Source organism: Montipora capricornis, chromosome 1 (genome assembly GCF_036669925.1).
Source record: "Montipora capricornis isolate CH-2021 chromosome 1, ASM3666992v2, whole genome shotgun sequence".
In the NCBI taxonomy this organism is placed as follows: Eukaryota; Metazoa; Cnidaria; class Anthozoa; order Scleractinia; family Acroporidae; genus Montipora; species Montipora capricornis.
This window is the reverse complement of record NC_090883.1, coordinates 11,209,009-11,232,635: the sequence shown is the minus strand read 5'-3', so window position 1 is coordinate 11,232,635 and position 23,627 is coordinate 11,209,009. Positions and strand designations below refer to the sequence as shown.

General features: G+C 38.8%; 2 protein-coding genes across 7 annotated transcripts in view; one reads left to right on the top strand and one right to left on the bottom strand.

Annotated features, from left to right (window-relative positions):
- Positions 1-1,326: 1,326 nt before the first annotated feature.
- Positions 1,327-18,102, top strand: LOC138052180 (UPF0415 protein C7orf25 homolog). Its single transcript, XM_068898591.1, has 11 exons — positions 1,327-1,518; positions 2,855-3,098; positions 7,400-7,443; positions 8,674-8,767; positions 9,594-9,714; positions 10,268-10,349; positions 11,482-11,557; positions 13,129-13,219; positions 14,129-14,222; positions 15,431-15,511; positions 17,300-18,102. The coding sequence occupies exons 1-11, from the start codon at positions 1,369-1,371 to the stop codon at positions 17,387-17,389; spliced, it is 1,167 nt and encodes a 388-aa protein (XP_068754692.1). The 5' UTR covers positions 1,327-1,368; the 3' UTR covers positions 17,390-18,102.
- A 2,402-nt stretch (positions 18,103-20,504) lies between these two features.
- Positions 20,505-23,627, bottom strand: part of LOC138051822 (sodium- and chloride-dependent taurine transporter-like) — a 40,868-nt gene continuing 37,745 nt past the window's right edge. For all 6 annotated transcript variants that reach the window (XM_068898203.1, XM_068898279.1, XM_068898422.1 and 3 more), the window contains 4 exons: positions 23,249-23,351; positions 21,679-21,779; positions 21,392-21,559; positions 20,505-20,830 (listed from right to left, as the gene is read on the bottom strand). In XM_068898203.1, the coding sequence (XP_068754304.1) occupies positions 20,726-20,830; positions 21,392-21,559; positions 21,679-21,779; positions 23,249-23,351 (477 nt within the window). In that variant the 3' untranslated portion in view covers positions 20,505-20,725. The remainder of the gene's footprint in view (positions 20,831-21,391; positions 21,560-21,678; positions 21,780-23,248; positions 23,352-23,627) is intronic.

Sequence of the window (23,627 nt, the reverse complement as noted above, 5' to 3'; positions counted from 1 at the left end):
CAAAACATCGTTGATATGATAGTTGATTATGCCTTGTGGGTAGCCGTTCTGAAGCAGGAGTTTTCGAAGATCATTGAGGGCAGATTTTAGCAAGGAGCCAGATGAACAAAGATAGTAGTAGCGATAAGTGACGCAGCGGATGCGGTTTATTTTGTACTTTCGTGGAGTGAAGGAATCCCATTTCGTGTAGAGACCTGTGAAAGTTTTCTTTCGGTAGATGGATGTCGTGAAAGCATAGTTTTGATTACGTGTGACAAAAATGTCCAAAAACGGAATTGCATTGTTATGTTCAAATTCAATGGTAAATTTAATATTGCGATGACAGCCGTTCAAATAGTGCAAAAACTCATTTGTACTGTCTTTGCTGTGAAACATGGTGAATGTGTCATCAACGTAACGATTCCAAAATAAAGGACTAACTTTGGCGTTCAGCAACCACTTTTCTTCAAAAACACACATAAAAATGTTGGCTAAGACAGGGCCCAATGGCGAACATTAAATCAAGTGGGCTCATTTTGATATTTTCGCGCAGGGCAAAACAGACTATCATTGTAGAATAAAAGAGCCCTTATTTATTATAGAACTTGAGCAAGATTTCAACGTCAACGTAGGAAGTGAACAGCTGATGCTTTATTAATCTTTTCTGTTTTTACTATTATTATTATATATTTTACTGTCATGGGCTCCTGTTACTGTTAAGTATTTGCTTAATCTAGGTTCCAGTGCCCTCACCGGCTTTGTTATATATAAATAGCTGTTTTAAATTTCAACGGTTACTTTTGAAAATGTATGTAGAGCACATACGAAACGTCAAGTCATAATCAAAATGAACAAGTTCAATATGTTTATCACTGCTGTTTGTGTCTTATTTTTAATCAAACTACGATGGCCCAAGAACAAAAGTATTTACTTATGAATGGGGTTGTTTCAAGAGAAGTAAAACAGGGATCTCTGAACGGCAACCTACGAGTTGTAGGTTTGATTGCGGTTAGCTCAGTGGTCGAGAACAGGGACAAGTAATCCAGAGGTTTACAGTCTTTACAGTGGTACGGAGTTGAAGGCGAGCTGCGGGTGGCATATATAAAATGGCAGAAAAAGCCGAGCGGGATCTGGAATAGAAAGGCAAGACAAAGGAACCTGGCTGGGACGAAAAGGAGCAATCACGGTGTCAGTGAAGAGGGAAAAGAAAAGAGAGATATATATTCGCTACCCTTGGGCATATACCAAAACAATAGCGACCGATTTTTTCCAGTTTTGGTCCATTGTTTTCTGCGCCAATCCCGAAAGCTTTTTTCGCCGTTTTTCCCACTTACTGTAGGTAACCGCTGACCTGGAGAGTGCGAAGAATATTTTAAATATATAAACAGCATGGCACGTTGCTCCAGATCAACACAGCTTTTTCAAAGAATAGAGAAGGCAAATGAACTCTTGGAAAGGTGCAGTAACTTGGACAAATCCATAGACGGTCTTTCTAAGTTAAAGAGGAAAATTGTTGCAGAACTGAAGTTCCTTAAATCCGTAAGAACCATTCCGAATCTTCAAAGACGTGTTAATAATACAGGGCCAGTTGTTCAAAGCGTGATTGAATTGCAGTCTATTTTCTGATTGGAAAAAGATTCCCATGATATTTTTGCCTCCAAATTCCTTCAGCTTAAAATAAAGACTTTTTCAAGCTCGGGTTTGCATTTAATCGCGGATTAGTGTGGATAGGCTTTTGAATAACTGGGCCTAAATGTAGGTGTACACTCTTACAGTATTATACATGTACAGCAAAACCAGTTGCCTCTACATGTTGAGTTAAGGAGATCTTGTATGGCGTTGCATGGAAGCACAACTGTTACCATGTTGTAACCGTTGACAACAAATTTTGCTCGGCACTCTCTCCCAGTGCACCCAGGTGTATAAGTGTGTACCAACGTCATACTGCTGGGGATATTAACCTTCCAAACCACTTAATCCCATGATTTTGAGCGCAATTTGGAATAAATCATCACGAACACATTTTTCAAAGACACAAAATTACAGGCTTGTGCAATTTGTACATAGTATTTGCGAAAATTTACAAGTGCTTATTTATTTCAAATTGTATGAAAAAAAATCATGTGATGACTTAATAATATACATGAAAAAGTTTGAGGTGGTTAACTTGAGCAGAAGCAACGCACGCATATCACGCAATCATGGAAATATTGCAGCATGAATTTTGCTGTCCAGAGCTCGTATTTGATTGGCTACTAATACAAAAATTTCACCCTTGTTGCACTAATTTCAACTATCTGCACTAATTTCACTTTTCTGCACTCTGTTTGGGATTAATTGACATGCTCTCAGCCAATCAGTGTGCTGAATTTTTTCATGTAAGTTTTTGGTTGAATTAACATGCGTGTATGGAATGTGCATGTACGATGAATTTCATTTTAGAGATAGAAAAAGGGGTAAAAAAAACTCTGACAGTTCCCACAGATGCCTGAGCATCTCTCAGGTAAAAAATTTACGATTTTGCAAATCTAGTTAGAAAAAACTAGTTGACAAATGCATTGGTCCTTTCTGACTAATGCATTGACTTGTCTTCAACATGCACATTTCAAGACTAGTGCATTTGATGGTCCCCTTATCATTGAGTGGTATTGCAGAATGTAAGAAGAAAACAAAATAACAAGTTCTTTAAACATACATGTAGATGTGGCCATCGAAGGTTTGGTAACATTACCTGGCCCTGGTTTCACATAGGAAAAAGGATAGAGATGCATGTAGGAGTCATGTAGGTCACATTGGAGCCAAGCTAGGGATCCAAAGCACTTTAATTTTTAGTTGCATGAAATCTTAATCTGTAATCATTTGCATTTGCTTTTAGTTGGAAAGTATTCCTGAACCATTTCAAGCTTCCTACATCAAGAGTACAAACCTGTCATTTTTTGAGGCAGTTCTAGTAAATTGTGAACAAGAGAAAGATGTTGTTGCTGTAATCAAGCCATTTTGCTATGTGGATATTAACTCAGACAAGTTGATTTTTGTGGTGGATGTTGTGGCAGACAATGGATATTGCTGGATTAAGGTCACTGCAAGGAATGCATCTGCACTTCACTGGATATGGCAAGGTAGTTCGATCAATCCAAAATACTACAAATATTGTTCCACATTGTAAAACTGCAGTTGTTGGATTATGACAACAGAATTTGTGCAACTTTAATACAGCTGTGCTGTTAATTGTCATCATCACTGTCATTGTGATATCCAGAATTCGACCAAACAGGGTATATGGTGGACCTGAGAAGGGCCATAGAATTTTCAGCTATCTTTTGTAGATTTTCTTCTTACACATAGTTTTGACTTCTCTTCCTTTTTGTTTTTCATTTTCTTTTCAACACACAAAATACAGGTAGGATAAAATAAAACAGTCCTGACATTACTTTTAAAGTTATTTAGGTAATTTTTGATGCCACATCCCACAAGGCATTACAATATTGCTTGTCATACAATGCACTTATGGATGGTGTTCACCTTCATCTACTAACTCAGTGTACCAAATTATATGGTCAATCATGAAAGTGCACGGGTGCCTGGATGTGTTTTGGGAAAAAAGAGGCAAGAAAAAAAACTTTACTGTTACAACGAAGAAGAGTTCAGATCAAAATCCATATTAGTCCTGTCCTAGCCTTGTCCGTTGGAGGCAAGGGTCAGAGCAATGTCGTATTTGTCCACTTATGGGACCAAAGACACTCCGTTAGCTCCGTGAATCCCAATAAACGACATGAGAAGAAAATTTTATGAAAAAATTATCAATTAAAAGCCTAACCTTTTTGCCATTGTGGGTCGCTTCCTTTACTAAAGTGTGTTTTTTTCCGTATTTGATACAAATTGAGCCATTATCATGGGCCCATTTCCATCAGTAGGGCTAACGCTCACATGGCTCATATGGGGTAGATACTTAGCACTTCACATTGTTCTCTAATCAGTTAAGACTAATTTGTTGGTTTGCTTAACTCTCTCCTTTAAAGTCACTGTTTTGGAGGCTCCTAAAAGTGAAAAAAGTACCAGTAGTTGCAGTTGATCTATAATGACCATGCTAGGGAGAGGATTTGATTTATATACTTGGTCCACGTCACAGACTACTTAGTTTGCATTGTGATCTTAACCACATGTAGATCTTTGAAAACAGCAATGTACAGTAATTTGTCTTTTCAACCCGGTATCAAACCCATTCCTTTTCATTGCTTGGTCAAACGTGTACATGTAGATCAAAACAGTACCACTTTTCCTGTCTTTCAAAGAAAGTAAAAAAGTGAGGTTTCAATGAAAAGGTTCTATAATTAAATAAACAGTTCACAATACATGAATGTTTGGGATGATTTGGAGAGTAAATAAAGTGGAAAAGTTTGTTGAGGTGGTAGGCACTTTAAAACTGGCAAAACCTAATGGCTGTTGTGACAGATCTCAAGACATCTACATGCACTTCCATATAGCGACTACAGTAGTCTTAATGACTATAAAGCGGTGGTCTCCGGAAGAAAGTGATGCCACCATAAGGTCTTGTTGCAGGCTTTGCAAGAGATCTCACTTAATTAATGTTGTGTTTGAGAGCAAACTTCTTTTCTTGACTTGCATCTGCAATAACATGCTGCAGTTGCTTCACTTATTTTGAATGAAAGTTTTGGTTATGTGATTTTTTAGTTTTACCTTAAATTATTGAAGTTGAGATGAGCATCTAGAACTGTTTCTTGAATGAGTCTAGTATTGATATGTTGTATCAAGATTATGGGAGAGATGATGATTAAAGCAGTTGTCTTTATTGAATACACAACTTACAACAACTTCAAGTGAAGCTATGATCTTGCAGTTATGGATGCAATTTTTGCAGTTGCATAAAGAAGCCTGAAAAATTCAGGACTTCAACGGGGTTTGAACCCATGACCTTGCGATGCCGGTGCGACACTCTAACCAAATGAGCTATGAAGCCACTGACGTTGGGAGCTGGTCATTTGTGGGTTCCAATGTTCCCGTGAGGAATGAATCAATGCAACGATGACTTCAAGACTTCAACGGGGTTCAAACCCCGTTGAAGTCCTGAATTTTTCAGGCTTCTTTACGTAATTGCAAAGATTGCGTTCATAACTGCGAGGATCACAGCCTCGCTTGATTTCATATCCGCAGTTCATACCCGGGGGGGACATGGGGGGGGGGGGGGGACCAGTTGGTTGACGATTTTGTCGAGACTAAGGAAACCAGGAATTGCTACTCAAAAATGTAAAAAAATGAAATCGGCAAGTTTAAATTTTCACGACTCATCCTCAACAGCGTTGATAGATGACTATCATAAAACGCTACTGGCTAGTATTAACTGTGAAAAATCGGGATTCAGACGGAAATCGGTGGTATTAATACTGGTTAACATTAAACAATTTATTGTCTTGATAATGCGTACGTACGTATTTGGTATTGCTGGACAAGTATAAATAAATCCCTTTTAAGAAAGAAGTGATTGTGGTATAAGGTTTTGTTTTGGCTTTGCTTTAGACTGTGCTAGTGACCTCAGTTTCTGGAAAACAGCTACTCTAGGATTGGAGTGATTTAGGAGTTTACTGTAGTATAGGGTAGCGAAATCCAGCTGAAACTAGCTCTGGTATAGGCTAAGGGTTCCAGGATCCCAGCGGCACATCCCCACCCAGAAATGTACTTGGAACTACATGTATGTATATCATTAGCTGAGCACAAAGACCGAATACGGAGAGGGATATACAGTGTACAGTACATTTTCAATGCTCTCTCCTTGAATTCCGGTTTAGAGTCCTAATATGTACCTTGTTCGGAAATGATATGTGAAATGGATCATATATGAACTGCGGATATGAAATCAAGTGAAACTATGATCCTCGCAGTTACGAACGCAATTTTTTGCAATTGCATAAAGAAGCCTGAAATCCATTTCATATATCATTTCATCGTTGATTCATTCCTCACGGGAACATTGGAATCCACAGTTGACCAGCTCCCAATGTCAGTGGCTTCATAGAAAAAAAGAAAATTGTGGGTAACCACACATTTTTCAGAGAAAGTTAAGCTTCAATTTGGAAAAGAACGCCATACACATGTACATTGCTTATTTGTATTTTTTAACTTTTTACAAATAATTATTGTTCGTTAATAATGTTCGAAAAATGTGTGGTTACCCCCAATTTTCTTTTTGGATTTCAATAACACTTGTTAAGATCTGCTTTTCCCGCATAGTCACTAAACCACGCAAAAACACCTTTGAATAATATTAGTAGGCACCATCCTTAAAGGGGAACTGAAGGCAAAAAATTAAGCATTTTTTATTTAGTCACTTTGTACCATGCACAATATTTAATGTTTTCAACTTTTTTTTGTGGCATATCCGTCGTTTTTCCAGCTAAAAAAATGTCTTTACTCTTTGGACCATCAGCATTGCAGCTCAGAATGGAAGAGTCAGTGGCCATTTTTGCAGCGTATGACGTATGATATTGGGAAGAGATGCGAGACAACCCCATATAGAAGCAGTGTTTTTGACTGATGTTTATCGTGGATATTGAGTCCACGAAGAAGCAGCAAAACAACAAAGAAAATATCCACAGCAACACTTGTTTCTCTTGATTATGAAATCTCTGTCCCCCATATCATGCATCACAGGAGGCCTGTGCTGATTTAGTTTTTGAGCCCACACTGAAAAGGCAGAAACAGTGGGAAAAGCCCAACTTTGAACGCAATTTTCTCGCAAAAAAAATGAAAACAAGAAGAAATAACTCCACATACTTAACTTTACTTATTTTAGGCTTTCCAAAAACAATAATATTGTTTTTGGCCTTCAGTTCTCCTTCTGCAAGATAATCACCTGAGAGCTTCTTCTTGCCCCACTGTTTATGGGGTAGAGTTTGTCAAGACATGACAGATGAGAAGATTCAGTCCACAAAAACTGAAAATCTATGCTGGTCCTTGTGAGCACTAGCAGTGGCCTATCAAGTGGGTAGCTGGACATCACTGTCAAGCTTTAACCCATTCACTCCTGGGGGTAATCCCCACTGACGAGTAAAATCGTCTTTCGTTAGACAGAGTAAAATACTAAATCTGGCCAAAATTTCTCACATGGAAAAATTTCCCAAGAAATCTTATCCATGGTGCTCCGTTGGAACACTTCGCATGCCTGAGCTGTGCTAATATGACCTTGAGCTATCCCAGAACTCATGATAAACTTTGCAGAACATAATAGAATCCACTTACCATTCATGAAGAGTAGAGGATGGAATTCAGGCTTAATTGCTTACAGACTGTAGTGTAATAGTGGAAGAAGTATTTTAACATTACGGAGAGTCTAAACCCAGAAAGTGTTCACAATAGTTTTCAGGAAATTAATGTTCTGTATGTCCATCGTTTATACCTACTGTAGGTGGAGGTGATTTTGGTGATAAAGATATATTCCATCAGACCAAGGTATAATATGTTTTTGTTTTACTCTACATAATTATCTGTAACTTTACTGAATAGGAAAGTGGACTTTCACAATGGATATTTGAAGTAGGATGTGGGATACATTTTATGCAAGCCAGGCTACATGTACATTATCTAGCTAAAGTAGATTTTTGACTATCACTCTCAGACTAAGGGTAAGATCGAATGGCAAAGCCTAAAAAGCGGGTGGTGGAGCCTCTGCAGAAAAACTGGTTTTCAGCTCTGTTAGCTTACAGTGGGGAGTGTTTTTGTTGATGGCCATTTTCACTTGATTGGTTTTCAAGTTCCCAGTTCTGCTAAACTGTTTGGAGTGCTTGGGAAGGATTGCATGAACCTGGGAGTCCTCATGCTGCATGTACATGTACCTTGAGATGGTTAAGGTTGATGCTTAAAAGATCAAGGGCTTTTGATTATTCATATTAAGAAAACATAAAAGGTTGCTTCTATTGTTAATCTTCATGCTGGTGATGGAGATGCTTCTAGTAAATTTGCCTTACAATAGGTTGACTACTTGGAACCATACACAATTGGACTTAAACCGCTGTATACCTTTTATTAATAAAGCCTGCATACATTGTCTTGTAGATGATTTTCATTTGTATTTGGTCCTAAATGTTATGAAAATTGCAAACAGACCTTTTTGTTCTCAATCTCCTCTAGAGGTCATTTGTTTTAAAGCACTGAAACAGCCATATATCGATATTCCATCTTCTGTCTTTGGCTGAAGTGTTGTGTAAGCGTTTTTCTAGTATCTGGGATGAAAAAAAATATATTGGTGTGATTGTTGACAATGGTAAGTCAGTGGGGTGCAGATATCAGGTAGTGCTGGTAGTGCACTGCTGGTAGTGCACTGCAAGTTGCGTAGTGCTCAGTAGTTGTAACATCGGTGGCAACTGTGCCCGTTGTAGTGCCCAAGGTAGTTGACTGTCACTGAGAGTGGACTGTTTTTAAATACTGTTACAGAATGTCTGCTCCATGTGTTAAACTACTGAGTTTTTGCAGTCAATTTCTACTTAATTAAATTTTTCTGGCATAAGGTAAATACTTTAAATCAGAAGAATGCAGTCTTTGCAAAATTGAAACATCTTTGTCTTAGCTTTAGTTCAAATGACTGATTAAATTACTTTAAATGCATGATTAAATACAGTGTAATAGCGGTGTTTGCATCAGTCTTACTCAATACATTGTCCTCTATTCCTTTTTATGACTCAGATGTTACAAGAAACTAGTAAGCAGCACCCATGGAACTTTTCACCACCGCATGTTATGCTGTTTTGCTATAATGGAATTACAGAATCTCTTGCAAGTGAGTACAGTTTACCTCAAATACATCCTCTGTTATACCTTGTGGTTTTCCTTAACCTATATATGTACATTTGCTGTGGCAGTGATATACAACTCTGCATCTTTGTCATAAAATGTTTCTGTAACAAGTGGTGTTTTTGTCTGCTATTGGATGACATACTGTACATGTAGATAGCCCTTAATGAGTTGATCCAAGAGTATCGTCAATGATTTTCAGCTGTCGAGATTGTACAAGATCACATACATGTATGAGATGTACAGTATATAAGTATATTTCATGCAAATTGCCCAATCAAAAAATTGTTACTGTATGTGAATCATGTCAAGCACCTATTGCATGCTTATTGTAACAGTTTCCAAGGTGCTTTTGTTTTTTCTTACATTGCACTCAGGAAAATCCAAATTACCGGTATTCTATTTCTGCCACCTTGCATGTAATGTGCGACAATATTTCTTCCACAGTTCCAGCTTCTTGAGTCAATTTTAAAATATTGATAAACAAATTATTTCTACCCACTTTTTTTACTTAGTTGGACTGATAATCATAATGTAAGGATTCATAAAACACTTGAAAATAAAAATAAGTGATGTTATAATAAAACCAAACAATGATCAAGGAGGAGTGTTGTTTCTTTACCGATGTTTCTGCAACTTGAGTACAACTCTTCCACGCAGGTAGTTGAAACAACAGTGTCAGACGATGATCTTTGGCAGACTATGCTCCACCATAGGATCAAATTTAATCAAGGAGTGTCATTCATGGTTCATGGTTCAATAGTGTTTTGTTTGTGACCTTTTTTGTTGTTGTGTTCCTTATTTTTGTTCAGAGGCTTTTACAAGCATTGGGATCAATGTGAAGGGTAAAATTCTCACAGACCCAGGGAAGGAATTGACATCCAGTGGTATTGATGAAAGCTTTGTAGTTGACAGACCTCACACCCAACAATGGTACTGTTAATGAATTGCTTCTTGTAAGTTTTATTTCTATGTTGAAATAAGGCGATGTTTTGCTGCATTTTCGTCGCTCATTCTGCTTCTACTAGTGTACACGTCCCTTAATGCTTCTTGTTCGCATTGACAGAGAGGATGCACTAAAAAATTACCTCTTTTCTGCCAACGTGGTACCATGTTTTCCTTCCTTATGATCTCATTCATTTTGTAAGACTGAGTTTATCTGTGAAAAGACTAGCAGCCTCAATGTTAGTTATCTTCAGCTCATACACCTGTTTACAGACTATACACTCCTCTCTTAGACTGGTCTTTGGCGCTAACTGTACTGTCCGAACAAGATACAAGGACTCTTAACTAGAAGAGTTGCATTGAGAATGTACCGTACACTGTATATCCGTCTCTTTATTCGGTCTTTGTGCTCAGCTAATGATGTACATAGTTCCAACTACATCTACCTGAACCAACAGAGCTACAAGTATGTCTATCTCTATTACAACTGTAGTAAATTTTATCTTATGAGAAAACTAAGTGGTTTTGGTTTCTCATTCAGTAACTTGGTCAATCTTGATATCACAACTATGATTGCGCTTGTATCGGCACTCACGAATGGTGGCTGTGGATATGTATTTAAGGTAATTCTGACGTAGTGTTTTCATTTTATTGGGTTTGGAGGGGGAGGGGGGTTCAAACCAGGTCTTAGTGAATTAACATGAAGTATGGTACTGTGCAAATATTGACGTTTATCAAGTGGACCAGAACGAAGTGTAGAATAACCCTTTAATCCTTACGGAACCTTATGCAATCAGCCCTGAGGTGACATTCCAAGCCATTATATTGATGTGAATCCTACTGGTGAGTCTAATGCTGGGGGTAACCCTGCGATGGACTGGCATCCCATCCAGGAAGGGGGGGGGGGGGGGGGGTTGAAATACTCCTAGTCGCTTCATGCTACAGGTTCGTAGCGGACTTTAACTTTACCTACACTTAGTTCTGGTAAGGCCCATCTAAAAAGATCCTATATTTTGTATGGAAACGCTTATATCTCAAAAACGATCTCTATGACGCCCATTTGCTATTGCTAGAAAGTGTTCAGCAGAGTAGGATGAAACTCTTTGCAAAGTTAAAAAAAAATCACTGCAGTGGATTCAGAGCCATCTTCAATAGTCCGATTGCGAAGGCAGCTCTGAATCCGCTCCAGAGAATTGTTTATACTTTTCAAAGACTTTTGAATTGGCCTGCATATTACCTTAAAGTGACAAAAGTGGGGCATCACCGTGTAAGTTTTTGAGATGTGAACATTATTTTAGTTAAAGTGCCCCTGTGATTTCAGCGTGAATGCAGCTTTAATCATATATATGCAAAACGCGAGTTTAAAAATCTGGAAGCCCAAAACTCTCGTGCTTTACATTAATTCTTCGGCGTACGGCACACGCATTGCATTTTGAGACTAGTGAGCGTTTGACGTCATTTTCTCCTCGATCCAGCTCTCTCAAGATCTTAAAGTTAGTAACGGCCGACTATTAAACAGGGAAATTCCAGGTAAAATAAACAGATGTCTTTATCAAATCAAGACTTTACACTTTGGTCCTTTAGTGTTTAGTTAACATAGTTAAGAAAAATAAGAATTTTTGAGCACAGGGGCACTTTAAGAAATAATAATAATGGCTTCTTGTTGATACGGTGTCATAGGGTCAATCCTAATAGAATAGTTTCTTTTAAGCTAAATTGTTAAGGGTAATGGTTTTACATAACATACACATACAGGAGCCTATTTTGACTGAACAAGCAAAACAAGAAAGGAAAAGCCCAGTGCTACCCAAGGTGAAGTTGTTTCTTCAAGGTACTCACATGTCACAACATATCATTTGATCGGTATTTTAATCTATACACAGGACCCCCAGTCTGCTGTAGCAGCTCTCTAATTCCTCCGCTCCTTTGATTAACATCGCCCGTATTTTCAGCAGCGGTTTTTGAGGTCCCTTTGCGAGTGACAACCGAAAATCAAGCGTGAAAACAGTTGCTTTTCCAACTCGCTTAGAGTTAAGCAAGTCGGCAAACTTCAATGGAATTCTCATTAAATTTAAGCCACCATTACTTTCGACCAATGATGAAATGATATACGAGATATATGAATATATATGATCCATTTCATATGTCATTTCATCATTGAGTCATTCCTCACGGGAACATTGGAACCCACAAATGACCAGCTCCCAACGTCAGTGGCTTTATAGCTCAGTTGGATAGAGCGTCGCAATGGTATCGCGAGGTCACGGGTTCAAACCCTCTTGAAGTCCTGAATTTTTCAGGCTTCTCTACGCAATTGCAAAAATTGCGTTCATAACTGCGAGGATCATAGCTTCACTTGATTTCATATCCGCAGTTCATATATATGATCCATTTTATATATCATTTCATCATGCATTGATTCATTCCTCACGGGAACATTGGAACCCACAAATGACCAGCTCCCAACGTCAGTGGCTCCATAGCTCAGTTGGATAGAGCGTCGCAATGGTATCGCGAGGTCACGGGTTCAAACCCTGTTGAAGTCCTGAATTTTTCAGGCTTCTCTACGCAATTGCTAAAATTGCGTTCGTAACTGCGAGGATCATAGCTTCACTTGATTTCGTAGCCGCGGTTCATATATATGATCCATTTCATATATCATTTCATCACAACCATTGTTAGGGAGCCAAAGCAACGACAACGGCTACGGCAACAAGAACGTCAGAAATTAGCATATTTAATGAGCAGAAACAATATCTTGGCACCCTCTGCACGTTCGTTTTTCACTTTTGTCCATTTCTTTGCCGTCGTCGGCAAAACAGCAACGTGAAATAGCCAAATTTGAGGTTTATGAAGAACGTCAGCACTTAAGGATTAATTTTAAATTTCTCCCCTAAATTAAGTGTCGTTCCGACGAGTACCATTTTTGAGGAAGTACCATACCCTTGTCATATTAAAAAGGTTGAAATAGTCACGTAGCGATTAAAATTACGCGAATTTTTTTTTTGAGATGACGTTCTCGTTGTCGTTACCGTCGCCGTAGTCGTTGCTTAAGCTTTCTATTAACTCCATTTGATTCTTAAGATCTCGTCACAGGTTCGATAATAGGAAATTCCTGAAAATCGTTATTTTTTTTGCAAAAATATTTATAAACATGACTTGGAGGATCGATCTGTAAAACATAAAGTCCATCCAGTTTTCGGAAAAGCCGCAAAAAACCACATTTACAGGGTCGCGGCAAAATTGTCACTTGGCCATGAAAACTCTTCGGTGTAGAATATTGTCTACGAGTTAGATTCAGCTCAAATTTTCAGGACTATTTTCTTACACAGTTCGAGGCAGAACCGGACCAGACCGGACATGTGTTCGTAGTATTGTATAAATAGTTTTAATATCTTCCAGGGAAGGAATTGTTCGCTTGTCAGACAGCTGTCAGAGACTTCAATACTATTTTAAAGACTGTTGGAGGCGTTAAAGAACAGGAGAGAGCTAGGTAATGCTGTGTGGAGCCACCTAAGTTTGAGTGCATCAACGCATCACGGATTGGTAAAGACCTTATCTTACTACGAGATTAGGACAGAACTTTGTGTGGCATACAGTTGAGGAAAAAAACAACCAGCCAGCCTTAAACTTCTCTGGGAATGTGATCGAATACCACTCTTAGTTCTAAGGTTTCACACAAAACACTCCCACCCTGTTCAGAGATTTTTTCAATTTCCCTTGTGAGGAGTTTAGTGTAGTCCCTGATTTCCTGTAAAGTTCAGCAAAGAAATACATCCTTTACATTCTATGTTCAAAAATGTATAACTTCGCCTGCAACTTGTACTGAAGTTTAAGGGAAAGTGAAAAGACACGGTGAAACATTTCAAAGTAAACGATAATATTTAACACTTTCATTTGAATCACAGAAAAAGTTAGGCAGTGACAGAAGTTAAAACTTATCATAATTGTCATAAGAATAACAGCAGGCTTGGATTGAGAAAATTTTTGAATGTGATTTGGTAGGACGTCTTGTTTGAAATCCGGATTTTTGGCAGCTAAAAGTTATCGTTAGTTTTCGTTTGAGGCCGGAGGCCGGACGCTTCGTCCGGTCATTTGCCATTCCATTTCCGGTACTTTGATGCCAATATTTGAGGAGTCTACTTACTTTTTAATTTGAGTGAACTCCAGCCTTGCGTGGGAAACTGATTCTTGGGTTCTAGAATAACTGGAAACAGCGTTTCTTATTGCTCTGTTTTTAAAACATGCCCCCCGACCCCTCAAGGTAGCTCGCGCCTTGCGCTGTCACAAAAATCTTACATCCGGTGCTTTCAGAAATATCTCTGCTACTTTACAAAACTGTAGAAAACCCTGGGGCTTGCTGTTCGTTCTTTGGAAAGTTCTTTTTTTTTCTTTTTTCCAGAGACCTTCTTGACACGGTTACAATTGTGGATGACAATCCCTCCACCAGATCTAGCGGCCTACAACTGAGTGCAACTATAAAGAAACGCTCTAAGGTGCATTTCTGGCTCAGTGGCCCACTTTCGGTATATTAAAATTCAGTCCTAAACAAAAGGCATCATCTCGAGCCCCTGGAGAAAAAATATGAGGATTTGTATGAGTCTATTCCCCGGACTCGAGATGATGCCTTTTGTTTAGGACTGAATTTTAATATATCGAAAGTGGGCCATTGACGGATGAGGCAATGGACCGTTGTGTGCAAATCTCCGTAGCCCAGCGGACCACTGTTCATGCCTCGGTATTTATGCTCTAAAAAACGAAAGTCCTCTTGATTTGCCTTTTTCGGCAAGTTTGGGTTTTGTTCCTCGCTCAATTGTTTAAAGAAAGAACCCACAACCCTGTAAAAGGAAAGGAACTTTATTTAAGTGTCTAGTCGTTCTATCGCTGGAGCACTAATTGGGGACACTGAAAACTGAAATCAACAATTAATGCAAATCAATTCAAATGTTGGTTTTTGAGGAGAGGGGAAACCGGAGTACCCGGAGAAAACCTCTCGGTTTAGAGTAGAGAACCAACAAACTCAACCAACATATGACGCCGAGTCTGGGAATCGAACCTGAGCTACATTGGTGGGAGGCGAGTCCTGTCACCACTGCGCCATCCCTGCAAGCTGTAGTTTGCCCGTTGTTCCTGCATAGAGAACTGTGACTTGAATCATCGTATTCTTGCTAGGGAAAGTTGTAGTTGACTTTGTATCCTTCATTAATAAATTTAATTTCTGGAATTGTCTGTTAATCATTTATCTGGAAGGATTGTGTGGCTGCCCTGCTTAAGGCTCTAATGCTGAGCTTCCAAGTCTTGGATGCCGTTTTCAGATCTACTTTGACATTTGTTAACAAATGTTTGTGCTATTCTTAGGAGCCCTGCAATGCATTTTGTTTTCCCCACAAAATTTTGCATGAACTATTTGTCAACTATTCCCAAATGCATTTGAAAACAATAGTTTATGCAAAATTTTGTAGGGAAAACAAAATTTATTGCGGGTTGTCTATATGAAAGTCGCTCATTGAAGATATTTGTATTTTTCTGAAAAGACAACTGTAACGTCGTGACTTTCTAAATGTTAGAATTTTGAGAAGCTTGGCATTAAACGAAATTGTTGGAACCAATGAAACGGTAAACTATTCGTTCTTATGAATAATAGAGCCTTGCCGAAATACGAAAAAAACACAGGGTTGATGTATTGATTGGTCTTCTTGATCAGGTTATTTTTGGTACTGGTGACTCCATGAAAGCAATAACAAGCACGGCTAATGTTTCCTTCACGAGAGCAGCAGCAAACCAGGTAGGATTGCAATATTGCTATGCGTCTTTTGGGGGAAGAGGATGGGAATGCGCATGGCACAAATTCGCAGTTTGTGATTCCTATAAGACGGGTGGAAATTTTTTGTATCTATCCTTTTGCAAGGTTCAATTTCCAGCCATTTTGGCAGTGTGGTTAACATCCTCCTCCCAGCGAACGGCTGGATCGCTGGTCCGCGTCGTTTTTTCGTGACGTCGCAATTGAATTTTGTATTCAGCCAATTGTATTTTGTACTTGGCAGGCAGGCGACTGTCTGATTGGTGGAAAATACAATTTGCTGGACCAGTGATCCAACCGTGCTGTGCGCGGACGAACGCGGGTGCACAAACCGGCTGGTCAATCGAGCCTATCCCTTTTACTAAAAGGAAACAATGGAGTAAAGTCCTGAGATTATGGGACACATTTCCTAGGAAATATTAGAGCGATCAGCGGATTGAGTATGGTACTTTATATGACTACAATACTCACTGAAAGAGGAATTACAATTCTACCACTAACCCTAAGTCCTTAAAAGACTGATGAGTTGAACAACAAGAAGCGAGATATTATGCAGAGTGGAGGATAACGCAGATACAACTGAATTCCCATGACAGCAGTCCGAGAGGCTTTTGTTCAAGGCCAAATAACCAACTAAGTTTTCAATTCTGGTTAAAAGGACTCGTAATACGTGATGCTGTCTCTTTACTAGACAGGATGTTAACTTCAATATTAATTCTTCCATAATTCTTAACCTCGATATTACTTACTTTCTTATCCTCATCGGGCCCATGACGACTCTTAAGGCCGGAAACGATATTAATACTTATATAAATGATGTTTCTACAAAAGGCGTATCGATATTGAGAATATAAAACCAGATTTGAAACACTTATGACTAGAGATCCCGGGTCGCAATAAACATAGTAAAAATGCTCTTAGGGGTTCTCTATCGATCGGAACTTATTCAGGACTACCAAAGGTGGCTCGACACAGTAGAGATTATTCAGCCAGTTGAACGTTCTTTGGGATGGTTTTATTGTCGCCACCGGTGATGTTAACGTAGACATGCTCACGCCAAATCGTCGATATGCTGACGTCACGTAACGTACATCAGCACGTGCAGCGCCCAACAAGAACCACATCAACCTCTAAAATACTAATTGACCAAATTATCAGCAACGCATCCAATTGCGTCTCGTACTGTGATGTGCTGCCCTGTCCAACTATTAGTTATCATGATGGACCGTTTGCTTGTATGAACGTAAGAGTCAAACGTTTTCAACCACGTTACAAGTTTCCTCACGATGAAAAGCGATTTGATGAAACAGGTTTTAAGGAAGAACTGAGTGGTGCTCCTCTTAACGTTGTTTACAGTCTTGACGATCCCAACGAGAAACTAGACATTTTTCATTCGCTTTTTAAATCTTGTCTGGACAAGCACGCTATTCTACGTAGAACTAAAATCACGCGACCCCCTGGGCCTTGGCTGAACAAGGAAGATATTAGGAAATTTTAGAAAGAGCAAAACGTACTTAGGTATTTAGCACACAAAACATACTCAGCAGGTGATTGGAGTGAATTTCTCGTGGTGCCCAACAAGATCAAGACTAAGATTAAATCAGTTAAACGTGCTTTTTTTTAACAGGGCCTTATCATTTGTTTTGCTTAAGTAGGAGTGGGGATATTAATTTCAATTATTATTATTATTATTATTATTATTATTATTATTATTATTATTATTATTATTATTATTATTATTATTATTAATGTCAGTGCTTGTTTATATTCCAGGGGGTAGAATTCAGTGTATTTATTCATGACTCACGAGCCTTGACGGAGTCCAAAGAAGGTCAAGCAACTCTGGTCGAAGACCTGGTGTAAGATACCATGTTACTGAGTACAAATCAGTGGGTGCAATTCACTGGAACGTGTATGCATGGGTGAGCCAGCGCAACCAGTAGGCTCTTTGATTCAAGTAATTCAGCCGCAAAAGACCATTTTTTTGGTTTCGAGGTTATTAAATACCAGTGCTAACCCAAATGGAGTTATCTAAATCAGCACAGATGGTTCTTCGAAGCCTGGGCGGAAGGGAATGTCATAATCATGTTCATGTTCAATTTTGTCTATAATACCCATGTCTGGATGCAGTAAAATAGATGCCTCCAACTTTCTCTACAGTCAAAACGGACAAATGTTTATGTTGTCCTTAAATAGTGACTATCTCAGTGTAAGAGATCATGTTTTCATTCTTGCCATTTTTAAATGGCTGTAAAAAAAAAATTTCGACAAAACGCTGACCCCGGCCTGTTAAGTTGACTTACTAAGTGTTCCTTTGCTGAGCTTCAACTGACCTCCCTTAAAAATTAACGGGAAATCGCAATTACAATTATTGTAAATTGATAAATGAAAGATTTTCTAGTATAGTGGCAGAAATTGGTGATATGTACATGTACAAACTTTTCTTATGTCAGGAAGAAGTACTTTAAGGCACGAGGAAAATTGTCTCAAAAATACTAGCTTAATACAAAATGATCCTTCTATCTTGTCAAGCTGAGTTAACATTTCGAATTTAAATAAACTAGACTGAAAACGTCCCACAGATAGTGCTTATGACCAAATTAATTTAAATGTTTCGTAAACAAGACACGAGAAAAATTAAAGATAGAGAAAGAACTATTGCCAACCAATAAAACATTGGAATCCGACGTTAATCATCCGTGATAATTGTACGTAACGGAAAAATCTGGTTGGATGGGAACAGGAAAATTGTACGGTATCTTCCTCAGTCCCTCTCTCTCACTCCTCCCCCTCTCTTTCCCCTTCCCCCTCTCTCTCGCTCTTGACCCTCCCCTCCCACAATAATCTGTTTTGCTTGAAACTTTGCCATTGTTTTTTTTTTTTTCCACTGGTCTCGAATACATGTTCAAAGAGCAATTTTCTAGAAGCAGCAGATCATAGTTTCACAAATACACCATTTCCGAGTTCATGTCTGCCACCTCTTCAAAGCGAGTCCAGGTGCTAAGTCACTCATGTAAAGTAGAACTAATTACCATCACAAAAACATCGCACTTAGACTCGCTTTGAAGAGAAGACAGACATGAACTCGAAAATGGCGTATTTGTAAAACTATGATCTGCTGCTTCTAAAAAATTGGTCTTTGAACATGTATTCGAGACCAGTGAAAAAAAACAATGGCAAAGTTTCGTGACCAGAAAAGTTTTCCTTTTTGAATTTTCTTGACTTTCGAGAAACGCCCCCAGGGCATAGTTTTGGAAGCGAGCTAAGTGAAACTCTCTTAAGATATTATTTTCAATTGACTCCTGGTATGACTCAGTGGATGCATAAACTCCGGTTCCACCTTCCATATTTCTAATAAACCAAACCCCAAAAGCTCTTCCTTTGTTTGGAAGGAGACAACCAGACCATGAAGGGAAAGGATGTAGCTGTCAATTCCACTGAGAAGACAAAAAGTTCACCCAGTCCGTAATCAACTTGTTAATAGCCTTTAATCCACCCTTTCTGCATTGCAAACTTTGCGTTGCTACTCTGCAGGTCATCTACAAGAGATTTTTCTTGAAATTAGCTAAAACAAAGTGGTTTTGCATTTCATCAGCGGACAACTGGCTTTTTCCACAATTTGGACGATTCCTAGTGTATTATTAATTGCACTGTCATTTATCTCCTGTCTGTGAAAAGGATGATCCTCGGCAAGTCATTGAAACCTGTATTCCGAATTGGATAAACGTTGATAAGACCTCTTTTGCAAATTAACCACTTATGCGATTTTTTCCCTTTTTGCTCCTCGAAACAGTATCACCTTCTATCTTTTAGCCAACCGCATCTGTTACGGTGCAACTACGTATTGATAACATAACCTATTTCCATTCTCACATTTTTCTCTTGATAAATTTTGATAGTCACGACCCAAGTGAAAGCGATAGTTTTGAAGAGACAGTATACATGATTATGAACTGCTGGAAGAAGCAAGCTATCGCCTTACCATATCCCTTACCATATTACACTAAGACGCATGTGTACAGTGTTTGAACGCTTATCCTTGCGGCAAACATGACCGATAAGGTTGGGGAAGAACAATACTCAAGCCCAGACTCCAGCTCATCAGATGAACAAAAAATTTGCTTTACGAAGACGTTTGAGAGCTGCCAATAGGTGGTTTGCAACCAATCCCTAGAGACAGATAACAATGCAGCAATGTCCAATGCTGGTGGACGAACAAAAGGAGCTAATGAGAGATCTTTTTTTTTCATCCACCAACATGGCGGCGGTGACGTAATGTGAAAACCACCTATTCTCGGTTTTTCACATGACGTCACGGCTGCCGCGTTGGAGGCCCTTAACAAAGAAACGGCGGCCACGTTGGAGCCCTGACCAAATCCTCCGGGAATTTAACTCTATTATTATGCAAACGTTTTCTTTTGTTTTCGTTGAAAAACATGGCTGTTGATCACGTGAGTGAAAACCAACCATAGAAAGATGTGAACAAAGGGTTGGATTCAGCAACCAAATCACTATTTAAGGAGGCTCGAAATAGTTTCTTCTTTTTTCACACAAACATATTTTGTTCTTAGATGTAGTAATAAACCCTTACAGGAAGTAGATATGAAGAGACTATACATGCGAAAAACATATTTCCTTAAAGGAAAAATATATGGTGACTTGTTTTCATACTTGAAAAGCCCTTAGTTTTATTTTATGACTTGTGATTGCCAGGACACTTCAAAGCAAAATTGAATGCTTCCCTAAAACAGTTTACGATGTTTGAGACGAAGGCATGTAAAATCCTCTTGTGTATTACACAAGCCAAAAATTGCATGCAGAACACTGACTTTTTCAAAAAGAGTCAGATAACTTCAAAACATGACGGCCAAAAAAACTTTGCACCAGGGTTAATCGTGATGTCAAGTGCATTCCTAGTTCTTGTGAAGATGACCAGATTCCCAGTGACTGTGCATAAAAATAAAGAGAGAACACCTTCTGGGAGATGATCCAGTTTATTACATACTATAAGGGGCAACGCAACAAGGGGTGTACTACAAGATGGAATAGTAGGTGGCACATAACATTTTTCAGAAACGAACGCTAGCACTGTTACTATGTTGTTGTACTGCTAATTTCTAATTTTAAACCAGTAGGCAAGAGCCTCCTATTTGTCCTATTCCTGTGATATCTAAGTGGAGACAATTTACACGCACTAGGCTATGCATGATTTCCTTTGGTCTCGCCATTTGCTTCTAAATGGTCTAACATCATCTCTTCTTCTCTTTTGCCGTCCAAATCAGGGGTTATTAACTTCTGCAAACGCTGAAAAACAAAGAATACATTCGAGTAGAAATTGTTCTTTGTCAAAGATGAAATATTGTCTCTCGAATTCTTAATGGCATGGAAAAACTGTTACGCGTTGTGTCAGTTTCCCTACAAATTGTTTGTTTTGGGGGAGAAAAGATAAATATTTTGATCCTACTTGGACGTAACATGCAAACTTTTGGTATTTTGGGAGAGGTGGTGGCTCTCTTGAGAAAACACGCAAGGGCTGTGCTCTACTAGATTATACCTAGTGAACACAGAAGGCCATCACCCAAAGCATGTACATAGAAAAGTTACCATTGTCGGATAAATTTATTGTTCATGAAGAAATCCCACTAATTTTTCAAACGAGAGAACGGTAACCCTTTCTTTCAACAGAACGGACATCATACCAGCTTGCGCTGCGAGCAAAATTATTCCAAAAATTACTACTCCTGAATATGGGTTACACAGAATACAGATAGTACTTCAAACTGGCATTGGTGAAAGATATGTGTTGCGGAGACTAATTTGGTTTAGACTAAAAAACTCAAATTCTTTGATTAACTCTTGGTTTACCTCAATGATAGTCCCAGTGGTGTTTATCAGCTTGTATATCATCACAGCAGGAATCAGCAACAAGGATGACACTGTCAGCAGCCAGCCAATCGCCATGCCCCATCCGGGGAACACGTATTTACCATAAGAGAGCGGCGTATACGTCACAAGATTAAAGATAAAAATGAACTATGGAAATAAAAATAAAAGTAATGCACTGATGATTTGCTGCAAGTATTGGGACTGCAAAGTTAACGACAAGCACAGATTGTCTTGCCGCCGCTGCCTATAAACAAAATACAACTTACTGCACAAAACATCGGTGCAAAGAAACACCAACACCAGCCAATCCAGGGGTTGATACGAAATCCCATCATTCTTTCCATGTCACTATAGAAACGACGCCGACCTGTAACGATACAACGCATGTTTAAGTGTCAAAAAAGGAACATATTGTTGGTGCATGGGTTGTTGATAGGAGTCAAGAGTACGCGGCAATTATTGTATAGTCTCCTTGTGATATAAAAGACTTGCTACATCACCAAGCGCTCTCTAAGTAAAGCGTCTTAAATGGGTCTGAAAACGACAATATACCCACTCCCGACTCCGTTGCTCGTTTTCCCTATTGACTTTGATTAATGATACGTAACACCCCGGCAGCAGTTAAGGTTCGTTAACGCTCACAACCAGACAGAGTTTGATTCTTATGGGCAGCCGTCACCGCCAAAAATACAAGCCTTGTAAACCGTTAAGAATAAACCGGATTAGTCTAACAGTCTTTTGTAAAATTGTTTATCAGAATTTGAAACGGGTTATTTAAAACACAAATGGACAAGTCACCTTTGGAGAAATGAAATACCCAAACATTAACTGGTTTATACAGTTCAGAAACTGTATAGAGACCCTTGGTGAACTGATTCAGTGAAAAAAGAGAGTGGTCAAGGGTATAATGAAATAGATCAGTCACCTCATGCAATCATCGCAGCCTACACAGAATTGGTCAGTGTAAAGACGATCGGTGTAATTTTCCTTGTTCAAATAACATACTCAAGTCTTGAATGGATCAGCGTACTGCGTACTGACATGATATGCAGTGACTCGGCAAACGGTCCAGCTTACCGTACATACAAACGGTTCAGAGTAGTGTGAAATGGCTTATTTTATCTGCAAATGGTTAATCGTAAAGTGCAATGGTCTAGCGTAACATTGACCAGCTTACCGTAATGTGAAACGGTTTAGCGTTACCCCAAATGGCTTAGCGTGACGACAAATGGTTCAATAGAAAGTGAAATGGTTTATTGTTACAGCAAATGGTTCGCGCCAGAACCGCCAAAAATACAAAACTGAAATGGACAAGTCAAGATTGAAATGGAATAGTCCATGTGGGGTCTTACGTCACAACCCATACGTCATTCAGATAAATTTTGGCGCGAATTTGCCCGAACGAAGTTTGCAATTCTATACAACTCTTTGGACCCTTTTCAGCCAATGCAAAGTTGATATAGATGGACTGGTTCTGAAACCCGAAAACTTCAAAAGTGGAACAGTGACATCACTCTTCATGTTAACTTGATAGTGACTCTGATGCACAATGTTTTGTCCGCGGTTTACAACTGAATTTTGATTAAATTAATCCAACTTTTGATTGGCAGTCTTTTAGAAAAAAGGTGTGTTTTGTGGTCAGGCCCAAAACAGCAAATGAAAACATAAAACAAAAAAATATGTCGATTTCATAACCATCTCCATGTATATAGCCGTTTGGTTCGAATGGGTGAATCCTTTGTTGCAGTCCTTAGTCAAACCGATGAAAGGTTTGTTTATCTATCAAACCTCAGAAACAATGAGTACAATTGAATCATCGCTATTAATTATTCTTACCGTATAGCCATCCGATCGCCAAACTTTCACAGATGACCACCAACAAAAGAACCGATCCGCTACCAGAGTAGCTGTCAAACAACTGGAACACGTACATTCCGCCCTGCAAAAAAGAAACAAATACATCAGCAAGTTCAAAAAAACTCATGGACTGAATTACACTGAAGGGTTTGTTTGATTTACCATATTCTTGGATTAGAATAAACTGCAAGACCTCTAGAAAGCCTTTTTATATTTCGATAACATCCAATTTGACCTTCAGGTGATAGATTTGTCATTGGTTCTTTCAAGATCATTCAGTCCCAATATTTCATAAGGATATGATCCAGGTGGCAAACGGCTCGTTCCCGGTTTCGTGTTTGAATCTTAAAATTTCCGC

What these genes read in the sequence shown, in the direction of transcription:
- LOC138052180 (XM_068898591.1), top strand. Translation starts at nt 1,369, where the DNA reads ATGGCACGTTGCTCCAGATCAACACAGCTTTTTCAAAGAATAGAGAAG. An exon ending in AACTGAAGTTCCTTAAATCC is followed by an intron (nt 1,519 to 2,854) that starts GTAAGAACCATT and finishes ATTTGCTTTTAG; the next exon opens with TTGGAAAGTATTCCTGAACC. An exon ending in AAAGAACAGGAGAGAGCTAG is followed by an intron (nt 13,220 to 14,128) that starts GTAATGCTGTGT and finishes TCTTTTTTCCAG; the next exon opens with AGACCTTCTTGACACGGTTA.